This window comes from Schistocerca nitens, chromosome 1 (assembly GCF_023898315.1).
Source record: "Schistocerca nitens isolate TAMUIC-IGC-003100 chromosome 1, iqSchNite1.1, whole genome shotgun sequence".
Lineage (NCBI taxonomy): Eukaryota > Metazoa > Arthropoda > Insecta > Orthoptera > Acrididae > Schistocerca > Schistocerca nitens.
In genome coordinates, this window is record NC_064614.1 from 437,755,499 (window position 1) to 437,776,419 (window position 20,921).

The following is a 20,921-nucleotide window of genomic DNA, read 5'->3' on the forward strand; positions in this document are numbered from 1 at the left end:
CGTTTTGCTGATTCAAATGGTTCAAATGACTCTGAGCACTATGGGACTTAACATCTGAGGTCATCAGTCTCCTAGAACGTAGAACTACTTAAACCTAACCAACCTAAGGACATCACACACATCCATGCCCGCAGCAGGATTCGAACCTGCGACCGTAGCAATCGCGTGGTTCCGGACTGAAGCGCCTAGAACCGCTCGGACACTGCGGCCGGCTTTTGCTGTTTACAGCACATGTTTAGCATTATTGCTAGTTTCGCATATTTCCACAACCTGTCTGGTTAATCTGATTGTCTCCATTCCTTTCACATGCCCATAGAATTTTACCTTACACTTTTTCATATCTGCCTTATCCTTTTCATTTTTGTTTACAGTCTCTGTTTTATACGGCTATAAAGTACTTGATAGTAAAAATGTCCTAGTTGATTCAGAAATAAAAGCGGAACTGACTTAAATATGGGACTATCATCTGATGTGTTAACATGCAAAGTGGCCAATGTTTCACAATACAGAGAATGCTCTTAGCCGTGTAATATCCATCAAATTTAAAGTTGTTTTCCATTTTTCATTTCTCCGATTGCTGTGTCTTCGCTTTTCAACATTCTTGATAATACCTCTTGTCGACCTCTGTTCACGAGTCTGGGTATTTTGACATTGGCCTCTCAATATGTATATTCCTTATTGTCGTTTCTTGTTACCAATATTAGTTTATTTCCAACAATAAGCAGCTTTCACTCGGTTAATACTCGGCAGAAATCAAACCTCCATTTGGATCGGACTTCCTTAACTCTTGTGCAAAAAGGTGTGCAGTATACTGCTGCATCCATTTTCAATAAGCTGCCACTCGAATTCAAAAATCTTAGCAGTAATTCACGCGCTTTCAAATCTGAACTGAAGAGTTTCCTCATGGGCCACTCCTTCTATTCTGTCGAGGAGTTCCTTGAAAAATTAAGCTGATTCTCATTGTATTGCTGACAGCGTTTGCTTAAACTTATGGACTGATTTTCTTTCAGGTTCATGAACATTTATTTTTATCTGTTATTACTTTTATGTTGTAAGTTCATGTAATGACACGTTCCATGACCTTGGAGATTTGCTCCTCAATTTGGTCCTACGGAACTTGACATGTAAATAAATAAATAAAAATACTGAGTTGGTGCTTAAGTTCGTAGCGTTTTTCCGTAAGTTTTAAGAAACACAACAGATACACGTTAGGACGGCTTCAGTCATCAATAATATATTCTTCTTCACTATTTAGAACAGTCTGGCAGCGCTGCAGTAACTTTTCGATTCGGCGACTGTGTACATCACGTGGTTTCGAGGCGAACTACTCGTCGAACCATGTTCGGAGTGCATATTCACTCAGAAAGGGAGTTCGATGAGGGCGGAAAAGGTGAAACTCTGAGGGTGCAAGATCAAATGAATAAGATGAGTGCGGAATTACTTCCCAACCCAACAACTACTGTATAGAGTTTTTTGACAGTCTAGCAAAATGCGGGAGGGAGAGGGGGGGGGGCAAGGGTGTACCCAGGATCTGAACTGGGAGGGGGGGGGGGGGGGAGCGGCAGGTCATACTAGTCTCAGGAAACAAGGAATCGAGACAACATACAGCACTTCTTACTAAATAAAACAGTAAACCAGTGAACAACTGCTTTTAAAAACATTTTAAATACAAGAATGCACTTGTACAATCCGAGAAAACATGCAGCATTTCTTATTAAATAAAACAGTAAACTAGTAAAAAACTGCGAATATCTTCTAGGGGGAAGGCAGCTGCCTCCCCCCCCCCCCGCCCCTGCCCCCGCTGGGTAGCCGATTGGGGCCGGGGGGGGGGGGGGGGTCGATATCGTGGATTAGCAGTTTGCCTGGTCGTTGTTCTTCGATTGCGTCTGTAAGTTGTCTCAGTTGTTGACAATACGTGTCAGCACTGATGTTTACAGCTCAGGGAAACAATTCATTGTACACCACACCGCCGCTGTTCCACATCTTTTGTGGATGCGCGCAGGTCTTTGTAAGGGGAGTTGCTGCTTTGTTTGGGCTCAGTCATTCCTTTCATTTCCTTATGTTAGCATAAAGACACCATTGCTCGTCAGCAATAACGATGCGGGATAGGCGTGGTCGGTGTTGTTCACGAGCCAGTCGACGATCAGCGACATGTGGGAATCCGCTGAATTTTGTGATTTTTCGCTTAGAACATGCGGTGCCCATATACCCAATTTTCGAACAATCCCCATTGCATGCAAATGTCGCGCTATGGTGGAATGACAAAAGTTCATCACAATTTTCTGTTCTGGAGTACACTGACGTGGGCCACCGTGGATTAATGCGTGTAAACGAACTTCATCAAACCCTTCTTGAAGGTGGAGAGTCACTAATGTCGCTAACGTTAAAATGGGAAAACCATTTTGATGTCGTGTACTGTCCAGTCACATTATCCACATACACGGTGCAATTGGTTCTGGCTGTCTTCGCTGTCGGAAATGTTCCGATTTCTCCAAGTCGCACGCCATTTTCTAGCGTGCAAAGAATCACTCACTACCTCCAAATGAGAAAATGACGATAAGTAAGCTCAAATAGCAACAGCGAAATACGAATAAAAAATTGCAATCGATGAATAAACCTATAACATATCGGCGCACACTCCGCTGCAGAGTGAAAATCTTATTCTGGAAACCTATAACAACCAGGATATCAACATGAAAAACAAAAACGTTAGGAACTTATGCACCAACCTAATAATTAGCGAGGGACAGCAACAACTGATTCTTTAAAAGATAGTATATTCTTTTTTGAAACTTGCTGGAAGATTAAAACTGTGTGCCGGACCGAGACTCGAAATCGGGACCTTTGCCTTTCGCGGGCAAGTGCTCTACCAACTGAGCTACCCAAGCACGACTCACGCCCCGTCCTCACAGCTTTACTTCTGCCCGTACCTCGTCTCCTAACTTCCCAACTTTACAGAAGCTCTTCTGCGAACCTTGCAGAACTAGCACTCCTGAAAGAAAGAATATTGCGGAGACATAGCTTAGCCACAGCCTAGGGAATGTTTCTAAAATGAAATTTTCACTCTACAGCGGAGTGTGCGCTGATATGAAACTTCCTGTCAGATTAAAACTGTGTGCCGGACCGAGACTCGAACTCGGGACCTTTGCCTTTCGCGGGCAAGTGCTCTACCAACTGAGCTACCCAAGCACGACTCACGCCCCGTCCTCACAGCTTTACTTCTGCCAGTACCTCGTCTCCTACCTTCCAAACTTTACAGAAGCTGTGAGGACCGGGCGTCAGTCGTGCTTCGGTAGCTCAGATGGTAGAGCACTTGCCCGCGAAAGGCAAAGGTCCCGAGTTCGAGTCTCGCTCGGGCACACAGTTTTAATCTGCCAGGAAGTTTCATATCAGCGCACACTCCGCTGCAGAGTGAAAAATCTCATTCTGGAAACATCCCCCAGGCTGTGGCTAAGCCATGTCTCCGCAGTATCCTTTCTTTCAGGAGTGCTAGTTCTGCAGGTTCGCAGGAGAGCTTCCGTAAAGTTTGGAAGGTAGGAGACGAGATACTGGTAGAAGTAAAGCTGTGAGGACCGGGCGTGAGTCGTGCTTCGGTAGCTCAGATGGTAGAGCACTTGCCCGCGAAAGGCAAAGGTCCCGAGTTCGAGTCTCGCTCGGGCACACAGTTTTAATCTGCCAGGAAGTTTCATTTACAGAAGCTCTCCTGCGAACCTTGCAGAACTAGCACTCCTGAAAGAAAGGACATTGCGGAGACATGGCTTAGCCACAGCCTGGGGGATGTTTCTAGAATGAAATTTTCACTCTACAGCGGAGTGTGCGCTGATATGAAACTTCCTGCCAGATTAAAACTGTGTGCCGGATCTAGACTCGAACTCGGGACCTTTGCATTTCGCGGGCAAGTGCTCTACCAACTGAGCTACCCAAGCACGACTCACGCCCCGTCCTCACAGTTTTAATTCTGCCAGTACCTCGTCTCCTACCTTCCAAACTTTACAGAAGCTCTTCTGCGAGGTACTGGCAGAAGTAAAGCTGTGAGGAGGGGGCGTGAGTCGTGCTTGGGTAGCTCATTTGGTAGAGCACTTGCCCGTGAAAGGCAAAGGTCCCGAGTTCGAGTCTCGGTCCGGCACACAGTTATAATCTGCCAGGAAGTTTCATATCAGCGCACACTCCGCTGTAGAGTGAAAATTTCATTCTATATTCTTTTTTATTGGTAGTTGAAAGAGATGAAGGGAAGAGAATAGTGCTATAACACTCACTCTGATCTGCTCCTAAACTGTTCTAAGAGGAGATCGCAAATGCGCTAAATGCAAAGGGCAAGAATTCGTTGTAAATGCTGCTACAAATTCTTCCTATTATATGTAACGGAGCTAACAACTCGAAGGGCTTGCAAGGTGGGTGGATGAGTTGGGTTTTGCAAATAACGCAAATGGCATTCTTTCCAAGAAGTTGGTACAGTGGGTTGTTTGTTAACAGCGACAATGTGGGCGGTGCCGCCCTCTATCGTTGGAGTATCACGCAGTTCCCACGGGTCAACCTAAGGAAAGACGTCCTCTTCACTTTCGTTGATCTTTTAGGTAAGTCATCAACTTGTTAATGGGAAGAAATCAATTCTCAAAGAGACACTAACCCTGATTGAGAATACTGTGCACTGTGTGTATCTTCAACCTTCTTATAGTTGTGAAAGGGATGTCGTAGAGTATACTGTTGCAATGTTGGTCCATGAAGCACGTCTGTAGTCAGCCACAGGTCAGTTCGCCCGCGGGCGGGCACAGACAGTATATGCTGCCAGCCAGGTAGTTACTCATGCACTCGTTCTGCACATCCGCCAACCACTTGGCACCCTAGCTCTAAAGCGATTTACACCAATTTCACCGTCAAAATTGTGAGGTACACTGTCAGTTAAATGCAGTAAACCGCTGCTAATTTTTTCTAATCGCTCTCACTTGACAAACTGAAGATTAATTCCTGAGATGGCAAGTTAAAGATAATATCCGAGGAATTTTGTAGAAATGGTTTCCAGTTAATATGTTTATAGGTGAATAAGAAGATGAATGTTGTATCAGAACATAATGGTTAAAAAAAGGCTTCCGTTTCAGTTCCTTATATAACGTTCTAAATACTTTCAGAACGTTCTATTCGACTGAGCTCAGAAATATTGCAACCGCCGTAAAAGCCTAGAAAATTGTGGGTTTGACACTAATATCAGTCGTTTTTTATGCATGTAAGCCCTTTATTACTTACTGTGGCACCAAACCTTTTAGAGATTTGAAGAAATATACATCCGCCCTTGCATCTGAGTTTGTTCATCATTGCAGAATTACTTTCATATGTTGTGCGTTATTTCCATTAAGCCTCCTTCACACAGAACTGAACTGTAGCGAAAACAAACTAACGATCATTCGTAAAACGCAGACTTCTAGGGTCATAAATGTCACACTTATTAAAATACTCTGGGCTATTATCGCGTGCTCGGATGTATTTCTTGTTGCAATCCAAAGTTTCGTCTACATCTACGGAAGACATCTTCAGTGGGTTATAGCCTTCTTGAAGATTCGATGCACACGCTGGTTCGCTAGCAACGAGCGAGTTAGTTTCCTTGGGTTTCAAAAAGAAATTTATCCATTCACGTGTAATAGCCCTTAGTATTTGAATAAATGTGGAGGAGCGCCCGCACAAAATTCGCCCGTGTTCACTACTGTTTGCTTGTACTTGTGAACAAACGGTAGCCTGCCAGCCATATGGACCTGCGTCGGCTTTTGTCACTAACAATCGCTACACAGGTGTCACTCAATACCACATTATCTACAGCTACGACGTTTCCAACGCGAGCGCGTTGATTTTGGCGAAGCAAAATGGTGTAAGAAAATATGAGTATAGGCTTAGGTGTCTGAAGTTTGAGGTGGTGTAGCTCTGGCCTTCTTTGGCGTTATTAAGAAACGTTGCACATATCTCGGTTAACGTGTTTCGCTGGTTTCTCTTTACAACTGAATGGGAAATTTAAAAGCAGAATACTAATAACTGGCAAGAAACATTACCTGAAGAATGGCTAGCGTTTACACTCTGTTTTTAGCAACTGAAGGGATTTATGTCAAAATTATTTCCACGTTTGAATAGCTGTTGTGTCCTCCCCATGGACAACCACCTTAACGTTGGTGGGGATGACTGATTGTCTCAACCGTCCCCTGACCTTTGCTGGTGGGAGCTACGGTCCCGGAATGGTCACCCATGCCCGAGTAGTCAGTAGGTGAGAGACGATCTAATGCAACAACTCTGGGGGCTACCAATATTTTCCTTGCAGTTTTACTTTTCGAGGTATTTTTCTATGACCCAAAGTTTGTAAGTGTATTAATGGTTTTTTGATGACATGGAATGTTTTCACATTGTAAAGTTAAACAAATGTTATTTGCAATCTAGTTGTAAGTAGACACGCGGGGTTAGTCATGCCATGCGATATTGTCAGAAAGTATAGTGAACTGATAGCTGCATTATCACTGGGCGCGCAAGCTGAGTACAGTGCAGTGAAGAACGTAGGAGGGTGTTGGTGGAGACAGTCTAGTCGCGCAGCGGCTCTTTCGTTGCGAAGCGGTCGTAGCGCAGTGGTGCTCAAGTACGTAATCGCTCAGCGAACATTTGGAGTGGTCCGGCGAAATACAGGGCATTACTGTAAGAGGATGCTAATTCACACGAAGGGTACAGTGGGCTCAGTTTGTTACGGAGCTACAAGAAGACGAGCCTGTGACGGATATTGCCAGCGAACAATGCCTTTCATTGTACCGACATCTCAACCAGAAGTAAGGTTCAACTAGTTACTTGGTCAGACTTATATACGGCTCGGCAGCGTCGTAGTTCTTATCGAGTTTGTGTAATACCGAATATTTCCAAGCGTTGGAAAATACCTAAGTAGGATACATCCTATCAATTATCGATGATACGAGAAGCCGTAACAACTGAGAAACTATTGCAGTGTTTTATGAAAGTAACAATAGTAATTAAAAGTCTTCTAAGACTACAACTAACAAAAGTGCTCAAATATAACTATCAGTAATTTCAGAGACAGTGCTTAAGAAAGTAAAATTCAGTAAAAGATATTTTTTGTGTATATTTTCATGGATAAGTAAGTTTTCATTTAGTGCAACTGCAAACAGTCAGAAATGAGTGTTCATGTTTTGAACTAACAATAGTAATAAATGCACAAAGTTATTAGCACTAATTGTTAATGAATAGTAATAAAAGCTGAAGTTACCACAAACCAATAAGTCAGTAAAATCGTACCACGAGCTTTGGCATTCTTTTACAACCGAAATTTTGACTTTGCAAATTACTTAGCTGTAACTCACAGGAAAGTGATTATTGGAGAATGCTATATCATTACGATAAATTTTAACCTAAATGACAGCATTTAGAAGTGAATAAACATAAATAACTTTTTGAGTGAAATTAAATATAATAAACAACACAATAAGTGAGTCACGAATTTTTCATTTACATAACTGTTTGATAGTGATGAGATTTTGTTGTTCTTTGATTGTTACCAATTGTTTTCAATGAGCTGCTACTTAACTGAAAGGTTTTTGTTTACTGTGACATATCCATTTGAAATCACGCTAGAGCTCTCATTACCAATTTTGTGCTGTTTCCGCCTTGCAACAAAACCAAGCATTCTTACTTAAGTTTCTCACCATTAACAGACAATCATTGTAATGACACTAATTTTGCTCACTTTCTGACTTGGCGACCGTTAATTTTGTTTAATTCATTAACTAAACTTCTAACATTTTCCAAATTTAACTAACTACTGTAATTATATTCAGACAAATTTTATATTCATGTAACCTTAACAGAGTTTTTACTTCTCGTCGTTACTGCAAACACAGAGCGTTCGATGTTCTGTATTTGCAGTAATGATGAGAAGTAAAAACTCTGTTAAGGTTACATGAATATCAAATATAAATTTACTTCTCGTGATTACTGTGTTTGCAGTAATGACGAGAAGTAAAAACTCTGTTAAGGTTAAATGAATACAAAATTTGTCTGAATGCGGTTATAACTGCACCTACGTTCTTCCGAGACGATGCCGTCCCAGCGCAACAGGGAACTTTAGGCACACGGTCCATTTAAATCGTAATTAACCGGAAGTGTAGTGGGTGGTTATAATCAGACGAAGAGTAGTCAACGTAAGGGGCCCCCTTCTTGGGAGTATGTGAGTGGCAGCCGCATGGGTCCTTATCCAATTTTGACGTTATTTCCACTTACGTGTGTGGGGCTTCTTCTGCTTTCCTTCTTGCCGACATCCCTTCGCCAACTGCTGTTTTTTCGACCCCCAAAGGTATTAGGTATCGAGGTCTTGAAGGTGTGTTCCATTTTCCTTTTCTATATCTAACGTCGGACGTGGTCGAGAAGATGGGCATCGGTAGGGCGTCGAAAACGGAAGAGGGGAAACTCTAGTGTCTTTTCTCGTAGACATGACTGCAAACAGCGTCTGGCTTATCTTGAATGACTAAATTCGGGTGGGCAACCATTCGCCTATGTGGAAAGGAATAGGATGCTACCACATTACCACCATTAAAGAGAAAGGAAGCTGGAAAGCTGGAAAATGCCAAACAGGAAATGATTAAGAATAGACAGGTAGTATTAGGTACGTTGAAGTGTGATGGAAGGGAGGAGAGGAGGGGGGGGGGGTAAGGGACAGTTGGATTGTGGAGAATACAGATTGTTCTACTGAGGCAGGGAGAAAAGTGGCAGCTAATGTGTGGCAGTTATGATAGGAAAACGGCTGATGAACTATGTTGATAGTGGAGTACACAGATGAAAGACTGATGATGATGCGATTATGAGATGACAAGAAGAAAGACGCTTGAATACAAATGTACATGCCGATAAGTCAACATACTGACTGGGATGTAGAGGACTATTACGAAAAGATTAAAGAAATTATGGATAAAAAAAGAAGAAAGTCCTACATCATTGTAATGGGGGACTTGTATGCAGTTGCAGGAGTGGGAAAGGAAGAGGAAGTGGATGGAAGATTTGGACTGAGAAATAGGAACGACAGGGGTGAAAGACTGGTTAATTTGTGCAGATAAAATTTTCTTGTGGTTGGAAACACATTGTTTGAACATCACAGAAGTCGAAGGTATACATACATATCTAGGTCCAATGATGACAGATACCAAACTGATAATATCATAATTCAGATTAAGGAGAAAAATTGCCTAAAGAATGCCAGAGCATACCATTTAACAGACACAAATTCGGATCACAGCTTGCAAATAAGGCTGATGAGAGTGAGTGGAGGAAAACCATGAGAGAAATTTGACCTAGAAAGACCTTGAAAAACAGTTGGTTCAAATGGCTCTGAGCACTATGGGACTTAACATCTGTGGTCATCAGTCCCCTAGAACTTATAACTAACCTAAGGACATCACACACATCCACGCCCGAGGCAGGATTCGAACCTGCGACCGTAGCAGTCGCGCGGTTCCGGACTGCGCGCCTAGAACCGCTAGACCACCGCGGCCGGCCGTAAAACAGTTGGAAATGGTAACTATCCTACCACCGTACAAACTCCTCTTGATTTTGAACTAATCTTTTTATCTTCTATCTTTACTATTGCTAGAACTGTAAAAGTCTGCCGCGCGGAATGGCCGCGCGATTTGAGGTGCCACGTGACGGATGGCGCGGTCCCTCCCGCCGGAGGTTCGAGTCCTCCCTCGCGATGGGTGTGTGTGTTGTTCTTACCATAAGTTAGTTTAAGTAGCGTGTAAGTCCAGGGACCGATGACCTCAGCAGTTTGGTCCCTTAGGAATTCACACACATTTTTGTAAAACTCGCGTGTTCGTCTGTCTGAACAGGCTTCTAAACGCTACTAGACGAATTCTCGTGGCGTTTTCGCAGAAAACTTGAGCATAGCTTGGGGCACCTAACAAGCTTCATTTCATCATAATCGGATCATGGAGAGAGGAAGAAAACAAATCGTGCCTGAAAGTTTTACCTAAAACCGTCACATTAGTCTGTTTGTTTGTAAACGGTAATCTCTTTCATGTGGTTTTCACACGTCACTTGACCATAGCTTGGGGCACCGTATGGACTTTATTTTATCAATATCGCATCACGAAACAAAATATATTGGAAGTTTTATCGATAGTAATATTATAAATTCGAAAGTTACTGTGCATGTCACGCTTTCAGGAGTAAAACGATGAACCGATTTCGAAGAAATTCGGTGTGGGGATAGCTCGAACCCAGTAGAAGAACGTATGCGACTTAAGAAAGTGCGTAGTGCAAGATAATTATTGATTTGAAGAATATTATGCGAATTAGGAGAAAATGTTTATTCTCTGAATAAGCTATTTACTCTGTGGGTATCATAAACTACAACTGAATATAGATGTCGTAAGTATTACAGCTTAATTACTTTACTCAAACGCGGAAACCAAGGAAACAGAATACTCTGAAGCGAAACAGGGAGGTCTTACCAAAGCAAGGAGAACACACAAACAAAGTACTGTTAGCTCATCCATCACATAGACACAAAGATAGTCCACATTTCCAGTTACTTGTTGGAATGCTTGTGTCGACACAACTCTTTGAATTTTGATCTTCATCACATTTGTGAAAATGTTTTTATTGGTTGATGTGTGCTACGTTATACGATTCAAAGTAATGTTTACAGTGCCTATAGAATCTTCAGTGTATTTAATCCATACTTCCAGCCTATTTGTAGCATAATTGTTGTAGAATGTACGGCTACTTCATTAGCATGAATGCAGAGATGCGAGCTCCTGCCCACGTCCATATGTACGCACTGCTCGGCAGCAACGCTGAGCGTGCCGACGCATCATGCGCTGCGTCAGCTTGGGAGGAGCGGTAGGAGCTACACACATCACGACTATGCTTACCCGAACAGACTGACACGTGTGGGCAGCTGATGTTATTGCATATACAGTAGCTCATTTACTCGCCATCACTCATCATAACAAAACTAATGATATGCGAGCACAGCCTTGGGCAACACATAGTTTACAATTAGAATTGTTATATAATATTTATGGCCACCTTGTATAATCATTTATACTGATTTGCTTATGTAAAGCTAACAGTCGAAGGCTAGAGATTGTCGATGAAAAATATTACTAGAATCTGAATTCAGTACAATGTTTTATTTGGTTATTAGAAACTATAACAATTTAATGATGGAGTCTCAAATGAACATTTCGATTCCTGTTTAGATATTATAATAACGTGTAAAAATGTTAATCAGCTTTAAAACAAAATGGTGATATTCAGAGAAACAAAAAAGAAAATTACTGGTGATTTAATTCAAATGGTTCAAATGGCTCTGAGCACTATGGGACTCAACTGCTGAGGTCATTAGTCCCCTAGAACTTAGAACTAGTTAAACCTAACTAACCTAAGGACATCACAAACATCCATGCCCGAGGCAGGATTCGAATCTGCGACCGTAGCGGTCTTGCGGTTCCAGACTGCAGCGCCTTTAACCGCACGGCCACTTCGGCCGGCGGTGATTTAATTCCCAATAGAATAAATTAAATAGGCTGTAATTACGATCATGAGAATAAATAACAGTGGCAAGACCAGTTGTAGAGACAGTACCAACAGACGTCAATAGATCGCAGGTTGAGCTGAAGCTCGAGCATTAGATTACATCGTGATTGTGATCGTTTATTTATTTATTAGTAGCTCTGCTTAAAAATGATCTGCTCTCTATTTTTGTGTATAAAGTCGTAATACATTATTAATGCTGTGACACGTCACCGGCGCAGGTACCTCCACCTTATTATAGTACTGTCCGTGCGCACGGGAGAGTTTGTACGCTCCGAGGAAGCTGAGAGTAAGGATGAGTCGTTCGCGAACTAACGGGTCCAAAGGAACGGTTCACCAAGATGAACGGAACGAGCGAGGAACGAATTCTAAGGAACGGTCTTTCATAGTTCACTTTCTACTTATAGTTCCCGGGAACAGGAAACGGTCGGTCTAGTTCCCGCAACGGCACGTCGGCCGGTCTCGTTCCAGCATCGGTCCCGTTCCCGTGTCTCGGTCTCGGTCGCGGCTTTCTACTTATAGTTCCCGGGAACGGGAAACGGTCGGTCTCGTTCCCGAACGGCACGTTAGTTCCAGACTGTCTCGGTCTCACTCGGCCAGTCTCGTCTTTCTTAGCGTGGCCACTCGTCGCAGTTCCACTGCCGACTGCTCATACGTAGTTAGTTCAGTATCGAGTTGTTCGTTTCGTTCGCTTCGCACGTCCATTCTGGATCTGTTCCAAAGCTTTTTTGAACTCTGAACTTCTGGTTCTTTTCGTATTCTATTCAGCGTCCACGACCGGTAATTAAAATGTATTTTATAATTACGTAAATTACATAAAAATTAAGTGGTATGTAATACATACATCTTTTCAGGTAACAAAACGGCGTATCAGCCTACTTCACTATTTCGATAAACAGCAGATACTTGTAAAAAGGCAAGATTTTTTTGTTATTACAGATGCAAAGGACGTCGGCATGGCACACACGAGTGGCCATTTTCCGTCTTTTTTTGATCAAAGGTAAAACAGCATGTTCATTGTTATGGAAGGCAGACCGACTTACAACCGAATAAAGTCTGCGCTTAGTAATCGAGTGTATAGTGTCACATTTTGTTAAGAGAATATGATAACTCCCACAATATTATTTCAGTTGTACAGGGTGAAGCACGAAAAATCGGCCCCGAGTACTAGACTGCTCATTGTCGCTTACCAATCGTCATCTATTGTTTCGAACTTGTTTGCATTAACTTATTTGTTATTTCTTCACTGCCTAATTATTACATGTTTATCTATTCTGCTCGTAGCAGTCAACAGATTGCGCGTAATCGGCGTGCAGTTTGTACTCGGGGCCGGTTTTTCGTGCGCCATCTTACATTATTTCACTGCGATCAGCCTCATAACGCTACAGTTGGCTAAACGAGATATTTTGCAAAATCACGAAAATTACAGGTGTGTGAGAATTCTGTTATGAATAAAAACTCTGTACTCCAGGGGGGAGGAAAGTGCCCCCTCTTGGCGCCTTCCATCTTCAGTCACCTATGCAACTAATTTTCAATTTTCCATAAGAACCGTATAGCAAGCACAATGAACGGTGAACGAGTAAAAATGAACGGTTCCCAAAAAAGAGCGATCACAAGTGAACTAGTTCTCAAGGATGAACAACTTTGCCCATCTCTAGCTGAGAGCTATGTCGCTGGTAGCATAGCTACAGGCAGGTCCAACCTAGCTGGAAAGGTTTGAGCGGAGGAGCTAGACAAAGTTAGCCTCACAAAGATCCATCTTGCCTGTTTTTCCATTCCTTACATATTCCGTATGTGTCTGTTCCGTAGGGCAGGGGGGGCTCTTGTGATGCAGTGAAACCTATTCGCCTAGGGGAGAAAACCCTACGGACAGATCCTGCTAGCTCAGGAACAGGAAAGTGGCAGCCCCATAACTCGGTGAATCCTGCGCAACGCCCATAACGCATCCAGGGGACATTTATCTTTACCAAAAACCTTACAAGATTGCCTCGGAAAAGGATGGATCCCTATAAGACGAAATAGGCTAGATAGACTGGTTTACGAGTCGACACATGGAGCCAAAATTGTAGGCTCAGAGTTGGAGAAATATATAATATCACTGCATTACAAGAAACTAGGTGGTGTGGAGAAGGCATTTTACACGAGAATGAATCAGTAATCTTTTATGAAGGCTGCGAAGAGAATAGAAGGCATGAACGTGGAACAGGATTTTTGGTGAGTGACCGTTTGTTAAGGCAAGTCAAGAGCTTCAGTGCAAACAGGATGAGGATATCATGTCTCGCTACAACGCATAAGTATATTAAGTACTGTTAATATATACGCACCAACAAACGTAAATGACGAAGAGGAGGAAAGAACTGTGGAAAGAACTGGTACCAGAAATATTGAGATCATTTTGTGAGATTTCAGTGTCAAAGTGAGACAGGAAGACATGTATAGGCCAACAGTTAGGAAGGAGAGTGTACATGTGAGAACAAATGACAACAGACTGCGTGTCATCAGCTTTTGCGCTGAGCCAGAACATTGTGGAGAGCTCGACGATCTACCCCCACAAACGCATACACAAACGCATACACATGGGCTGGGGGGTGGTGGTTTTGGCGGTCAGCTGGCGACGTGGGTGTCCGTCCCTTATCGTAGGGCCTCCTAGCCTACACGATTCTGCCCTCGGCTTCTGTTCTGGTTTCTACCCTCGAAACTGCGTCTGTTTCACGGTGGGAAGGTATGACATGCATTTAGGCGTTAGTATGTGGTATTCCATTTGCTCACTCGTTGATCGTATTAATTTGGATAATTTAATGTCAGGATTTATTCGGAGCTATGTGACATACTGTCGGATTTGCTATCATGTCAGGGTTTTCATGGAAGGTGATGGATTTGCCTGACACCTTACAGTTACAGTGATGAAAGAAGTGGTAATTATCAATGGGAAGATACAAAGACAGCTGTAACTTAAGCATCAAAGGAAATTCAAGAAGAATAGAGGCCAACTAACAAGAAGGAAGGGTTTGATGATAAATGTGAACAAGCTGTGAAGGCAAGGAAGAGAGCTAGGGAAACACTCATGCTGGACAGAAATTGTACAGAAGAGTACGAAGCAGTCAAGAACACAAAAATATAAACACGCAGTGTTCTGAGGACAGAGAAAAAAATAATGACCAACATGATTAATGAAACAGAGAGGGAAAATACAATATTTGACAGTAGAAAAGTATTTCAGATGTTGAAACACGTCAAGAACGGTCAAATAAATGAGGCCTTAGTTATTAATGATAAAGCTGGAAATATGCTACTGGGCAAGCAGAAAATTCTGGACAGCATGAGGGAACATTTTGGGCAGTTTCCGAGTGGTGCAGATCCCGAAGGAAGACTTACAGGTGATGCAGAAGAAGAAGAAATTGAACTAAATTAACGAGATGTACATAGAGCAATTAAGAAAATGAAAAATAATAAACCTTCAGAAGAAGACAGCGTAACGGCAGAGATGTTGTAGGCAGGAGGTGAAACATTTCAGAAGGAGATATATCACACGTGAAGTATGGAGAAAAAAGGAGATCCTAAAATAGTGTAAGTCAGATTCCATTATACCGGTGCACAGAAAGAGCGATAAAAGGGACTGTGGTAATTATAGAGGTATTTCTCTGCTAAGTGTACCATGCAAAGTGTTACCATTAATAATTCTTGAAAAACTTCTGCCTTTTGCTGAAGATATTGTCAGAGAGTACCAGCCAGGTTTTCTTGCAGGAAGACTAAGCATGGATAAAATATTCACCATGAGAAAAATCTGGGAGAAGTGCTGGGAATTCAGCAATCAGTTTCTGGCAACCTCTGTACATTTCTCAAAGGCGTATAATAGTAAACACAGATTAAGTGTGTAAAAAATCCTGAGGCATACCAAGGTATAAAAATTTCAAATGTGAGTGAAATCTTATGGGACTTAACTGCTAAGGTCACCAGCCCCTAAGCTTACACACTACTTAACCTAAATTATCCTAAGAACAAACACACACACCCATGTCCGAGGGAGGACTCGAACCTCCGCCGGGACCAGCTGCACTGTCCATGACTGCATCGTTTCGACTGCTCGGCTAATCCCGCGCGGCACCAAGGTATACCAAGGAAGTTAATTGACTTGGTCAAGGTGTGTACAGAAGAGATGAAAGCCAAAGTGAAATACCCGGGGCAGCTATCGAAAGGAAGGAAGATTGGGTTTAGCGTCCCGTCGACATCGAGGTCATTAGAGACGGAGCACAAGCTCCGTTTGTGTCAAGGATGGGGAAGGAAATTGGCCGTCTCCTTTCAAAGTAATCATCCCGCCATTTGTCTGGAGATTTTTAGGACACCACGGAAAATCTAAATCTGGATGGCTGCACGAGGGTGTGAACCGTCGTCCTCCCGAATGCGAGTCCAATGTGCTAAACACTGCACCACCTCGCTTGGTCGGGAGGTATCCAAAGAATGAACACCGTAGCAGGTGTGAGACAAAGTGATGCCGTTTCGCCATTGCTTTTTGATTCGTTCCTGCAGAAAGTAAATCGGGAAATGAAAAGAGAAGGCAAAGGGATGAAGCTAAATGGAAGAAAACAGGTATTGGGATACGCAGACGACATTGCATCCACAGCGGAGTCAGAGGAAGCGAGGGCAGACACCGTAGAGGACTTAGCAAAGAATTCCAGTAAGATTGGACAGAGGAGTAATATGGAGAAGACTTAAGCGATAGAAATATCCAGAGAAGTAACTAATAACGTTATATAGAATATAACTAGAGTGGAAAATTTTAAGTAGCTTGACACCTGGTCCGCCAGGCATAATAACCTAAAAAAAAAGAAATTAATCTACGTATTGTCAATGGGCTTTAAACTTATTTCAGTCTGAAACAGTCTGCCAGTTAAGACCATATTTAAAGCCTCTAATGCAGTGATAGTAGCGGTGTTTTTATATGCGCCAGAACATTAAGCACCACAAAAAAATGAAGAGAACTTGATGATCTTTGAGCACAAAATCATGAGAAAGATTTCGGACCAATCAGCGAAGAGAACACATGAAGACCTAGAAAGAACCAGGGACAGTAGGACCGAATGAAACAACCGAATATCGTCTGGAAAATGAAAGCACGGAGAATAAACCTGGCAGGACACGTTGCCAGGAGAGCTGAAACTTGCCGGGCCAAATCTGTACGTATGGAAAAACCTGGCTGAGCTCGTCCAATCGGAAGACTAAGGAAGCGATGGGAAAATGAACAACAGAAGGATCTTCAGCAGCTGGATGTCCATCAGAACCGGATCCGAAGTGCACAAGATCGTTATCTGTTGAGGAACGTTATGAGGTCGACGCATGATGTTCAGGATTCGTGATCATAGCTATGTACGTATATGTGTGACACGTCGCGGACATAGTACCAACAGAAGTCTCTAGATTGTGCAGCTTTCAAAAGCTCGAGCAAAGCAGAGATTTATCGAACTGTGACGTCATCTCCTCAAAGAGGTCGAGTCGTGCTCCAGACAGCATTAATGAAGGAGAGTGCCTAAAATTAGATGGGTATTTTAGACAACTAATGATGAGGTAGTGAGGCGAATGGAGGAGAAAGAAATTTGTGGCATTACTCTACTAAAATAAAGAATCAGTTTATAGAACACAGAACGAGGCATCAAGGAGTTGTCAGTTTGGTATTGGAGGGAAATATACGGGGTAAGAATTGTAGAGGGTGAAACTTCTTAGTGTTAATTTGTTTTTATCATTTCAAACAGCGACCTACAGAATTTTCCCTGACAAAGACAAGTCAAACTCAATCTATTCATTTATTACCCACAATATACAAGCCCAACGCAAACTGACTGCTATACAATGACAACGTGGCTTCAAATAATTAACATAAAAGAATGATTGTGAACTGGAATAAATCCTAACAATAACCCATACTTTACATAAGTCACTTACCTCACAGAAAATCTTCATAACACGAACTACAGCAATTACAGCAAGCTTCAACTACAGCCAGATAAATAAAGAGATTCTAACTAGCATAGGCTCTAACTACTAGGAAGCTTATGGTTAGAAAAAGAAAGATTTTGCCGAACAGCGAACAATGTATTTAGCAGATTTTACCTTGTTCGTGTGACATCCAGTTCCAAAAATTACGTAGTTGTCAATAATTCCACTACCCAAACATGACCAACTACATCCATTTACAGTGCATGTCCTACCAACACTGAGTCTCCACGAAGGACACGTGTCCAAGCCGTCCGCTCGCTAAATGCTAACTGCTAGTCTGTCCAACCACAGAGTCTCTTACCGAGGGCGCAGAGCGCTGCCAGCGATATTAATACAGTCTATCGCGCTGCCAACATACAAACATATAAACAGGCTACTTATAAGAGTGACCAAGATTTGACTGTAGTGTGCAGGCTCATATGGATGCAGAATGCAGAATTTAGGGATGAAGAGGGTTGAACAGGATAGGCTAGCGTGAAGTACTGCATCAAACCCCTTCGGACTGAAGGTCAAAGCAACAATAACAACAAAAATGTAAGTTTGCCTTGTTTTAGAGTCTACCGAAGTGTATCTGCTTTTTGTTTTCAGTGTCGTTCGGCGGCGCGGCGAGCTTCTTCATGGGCTGCAGCATCCTGAGCCTGGTGGAGCTGGTATACTACATGACGCTGCGCCTCTATTTCTACCGCCGGGCTGCGCTGAACCGCTAGCCCCGCCGGGCTTGAGTGTGTCTATCGCAGCCACAGGGCCACCATTCTTCTCCCACGTTGCAGCCTGCTATTTAACCACGCTTTCGCTTCAGATCTCTACCACGCAACTACCTGACGACGTGCCTCTGCCTGCTGGCACCTCCTTCTGATGCACTGCGCTGTCGTCATCGTATCGTCATTCGGTCGATACTCTACGGCCTCGAGGTCTGCTGCCACGGCGTCTACCTGGCCTATGGAAGGCTGTTGCCGGCAGTATCTGCTGCTACACCCTGCCTAGCCTGAAGCGACACGAAGGAGTATGTAGGAACTCAGCAGTGCTGAGAAGAATTATTGCCGCACTGATGGCGGTATCGAGCATTTTTTGACTTCAGTTGCATCGTATTCACAGACACCACACATCTGCAGCTATACTTTATTCATCAAAACTGAACATAATAATCATTAGCCTTGTTGACAGATGGATGTATTGTAATAAAGTATATATGTCTGTAGCTCAAACAGTCACAATATTCAAGATTATTAAGGTTATGACATTAATATATTAACGACGCGTTTCGAGCCACTGGTGCTCCTTATCAAGAATCGGAACATACATATCATTTGCACATCATTTATGCCACTAATACTGTTAACTGTATTATCACCCACTACCTGAGATGTCATGGTTCTCATTAGGTCCAGAGGGAAAAAAAATGGTTCAAATGGCTCTGAGCACTATGCGACTTAACTTCGTAGGTCATCAGTCGCCTAGAACATAGAACTAATTAAACCTAACTAACCTAAGGACATCACAGACATCCATGCCCGAGGCAGGATTCGAACTGCGACCGGAGCGGTCGCCCGGTTCCAGACTGTAGCGCCTAGAACCGCACGGCCACTCCGGCCGGCCTCCAGAGGAAACATACATGATATATAATTCTTGATAAAAGACGTGCTACTATGTAAATATTTATGGTACACTACGCTGGTGACTTACTGCAAGTACGTCTATCGACTGCTGACGTGGTCAAGCATCATTCCTCGTTTATGTAGAGGCTTTGAACACTGTTTTCAATTGCTTTTAACTTTGCGCAAAATTTTTAAAGCGAAGCTAGGACATCACATTGTACTAAGACATCCGAAGTCGATGTACGAATACATGTGATTCTTATGGAAGGTGAATACGTTTTATCTGCGTAACATATCACAGTATGAAAAGAAGATGGCTGCTCTAGTTACCCTAAAAATTAGCAATAATCTAGCTAATAATATCATCCATTTAGATTATTAAAACTGATCATTGTTTTTGGATTTTGCAATGAGCTAAAAATTTTCTACTGGAAGAGAAAAAATCAAATTAATTAAAAATTATCACTCCATCTTTCAATATAAAACGAATAGATTTTTTGAAGACTTTACGTGAAAGCCTGCGTACTGTGAAAGCATAACTCAGACGTGGATAGTGGCTGAAGTATTTGATAAAATTGTCAAAAGCCACACCACATCATTAACTCCTATGATTTACAACACATTACAATCTAAAAACTGTAAGGCAAACTCAAGAAGTGCATAATCTACACGGATTCTGCTGAATACTGAATATAATTAATTTTTACCGTGATTAGTTATCGGTACTGAAAATATAGGAACATCGGCCAATTGCGAGCACATTGTATGCAAAATTTGGACTTGAAATATGTATCTTTATTTCCTATTGTGCACAAAAAGTAGAAAAATAATTAATAACTTGAAAATTTTGATAAAATGTGACGTAACAGCGAAAACACAGCAACCCGCAGTATAAAACTTGTAGAATATTAAACAGTTTTTGATCACAATTTTTTTTTATTTATTTTATGACCGGTTTCGTCCTATACGACTATAACTAAATATTTCTGTCTTTGTACACTTCATACAACATCAAAAACTTGTAGTCAAGATAGGCACCATAGAAAGATGTGAAAAAACACAATAAAACAGTGACAAAGAGACAGAATTGACCTGTAGTGTGAGATCATCGTCAGCATACTGTGTATATAAAAGACTTTTAGCCAAGACAGGCGCCATCAAAAGATATAAAACACAATAAAACTGTAGTAATCAACAGAACTGACCCGTTTTATATGGTCACCATCAGCATACTGTATGCTAACGGCAACCTTACACTACTGGTAAATTATGTTTGCTTATTGGTACAGTTTTATTGTGTTTTTACAACTTTCGATGGTGCCTATCTAGACTATAAGTTTTTATGTTGTATGTATTAGTTTATAATTACAGACATATTTGAGGATGATCAAGCAGGTCGAAAACGGCCACAAACTAAAAGAAAGGACTTGGGTCAAAGACTGTTTTATATTCTACAAACGTCAAAATTATTTACTTCACCGTCGCGAAAATTTTCCAAATGCCGTCTTTTTTCGTATACTACAACATAGCAATAGTACAGTTATTATAGGAACAATTATTATCACTTAAGAATAACTGTGCAATGAAAGTGAGATGATGCGTAGTGTGCACGGCTTGAGTTTTTTTCACTTTATAATGTTCTTCTTTAGATAAATTAATTTAACGTTAGTAACTGCATCTGCCATTTTCTTTCATAATGATTCTTTTTAAGCATTTAGGGTCTCTAAAATTTCATATGATACTGTAATTTGTCAATCCTACGTCTGATACTGA

General features: G+C 42.0%; 1 protein-coding gene across 1 annotated transcript in view; it reads left to right on the top strand.

Annotated features, from left to right (window-relative positions):
• Positions 1–18,685, top strand: part of LOC126252885 (uncharacterized) — a 213,062-nt gene extending 194,377 nt beyond the window's left edge. The window contains exons 8-9 of the mRNA XM_049953890.1: positions 4,474–4,574; positions 18,142–18,685. Of these exons, the coding sequence (XP_049809847.1) occupies positions 4,474–4,574; positions 18,142–18,260 (220 nt within the window). The 3' untranslated portion in view covers positions 18,261–18,685. The remainder of the gene's footprint in view (positions 1–4,473; positions 4,575–18,141) is intronic.
• The last annotated feature ends 2,236 nt before the right edge of the window (positions 18,686–20,921 follow it).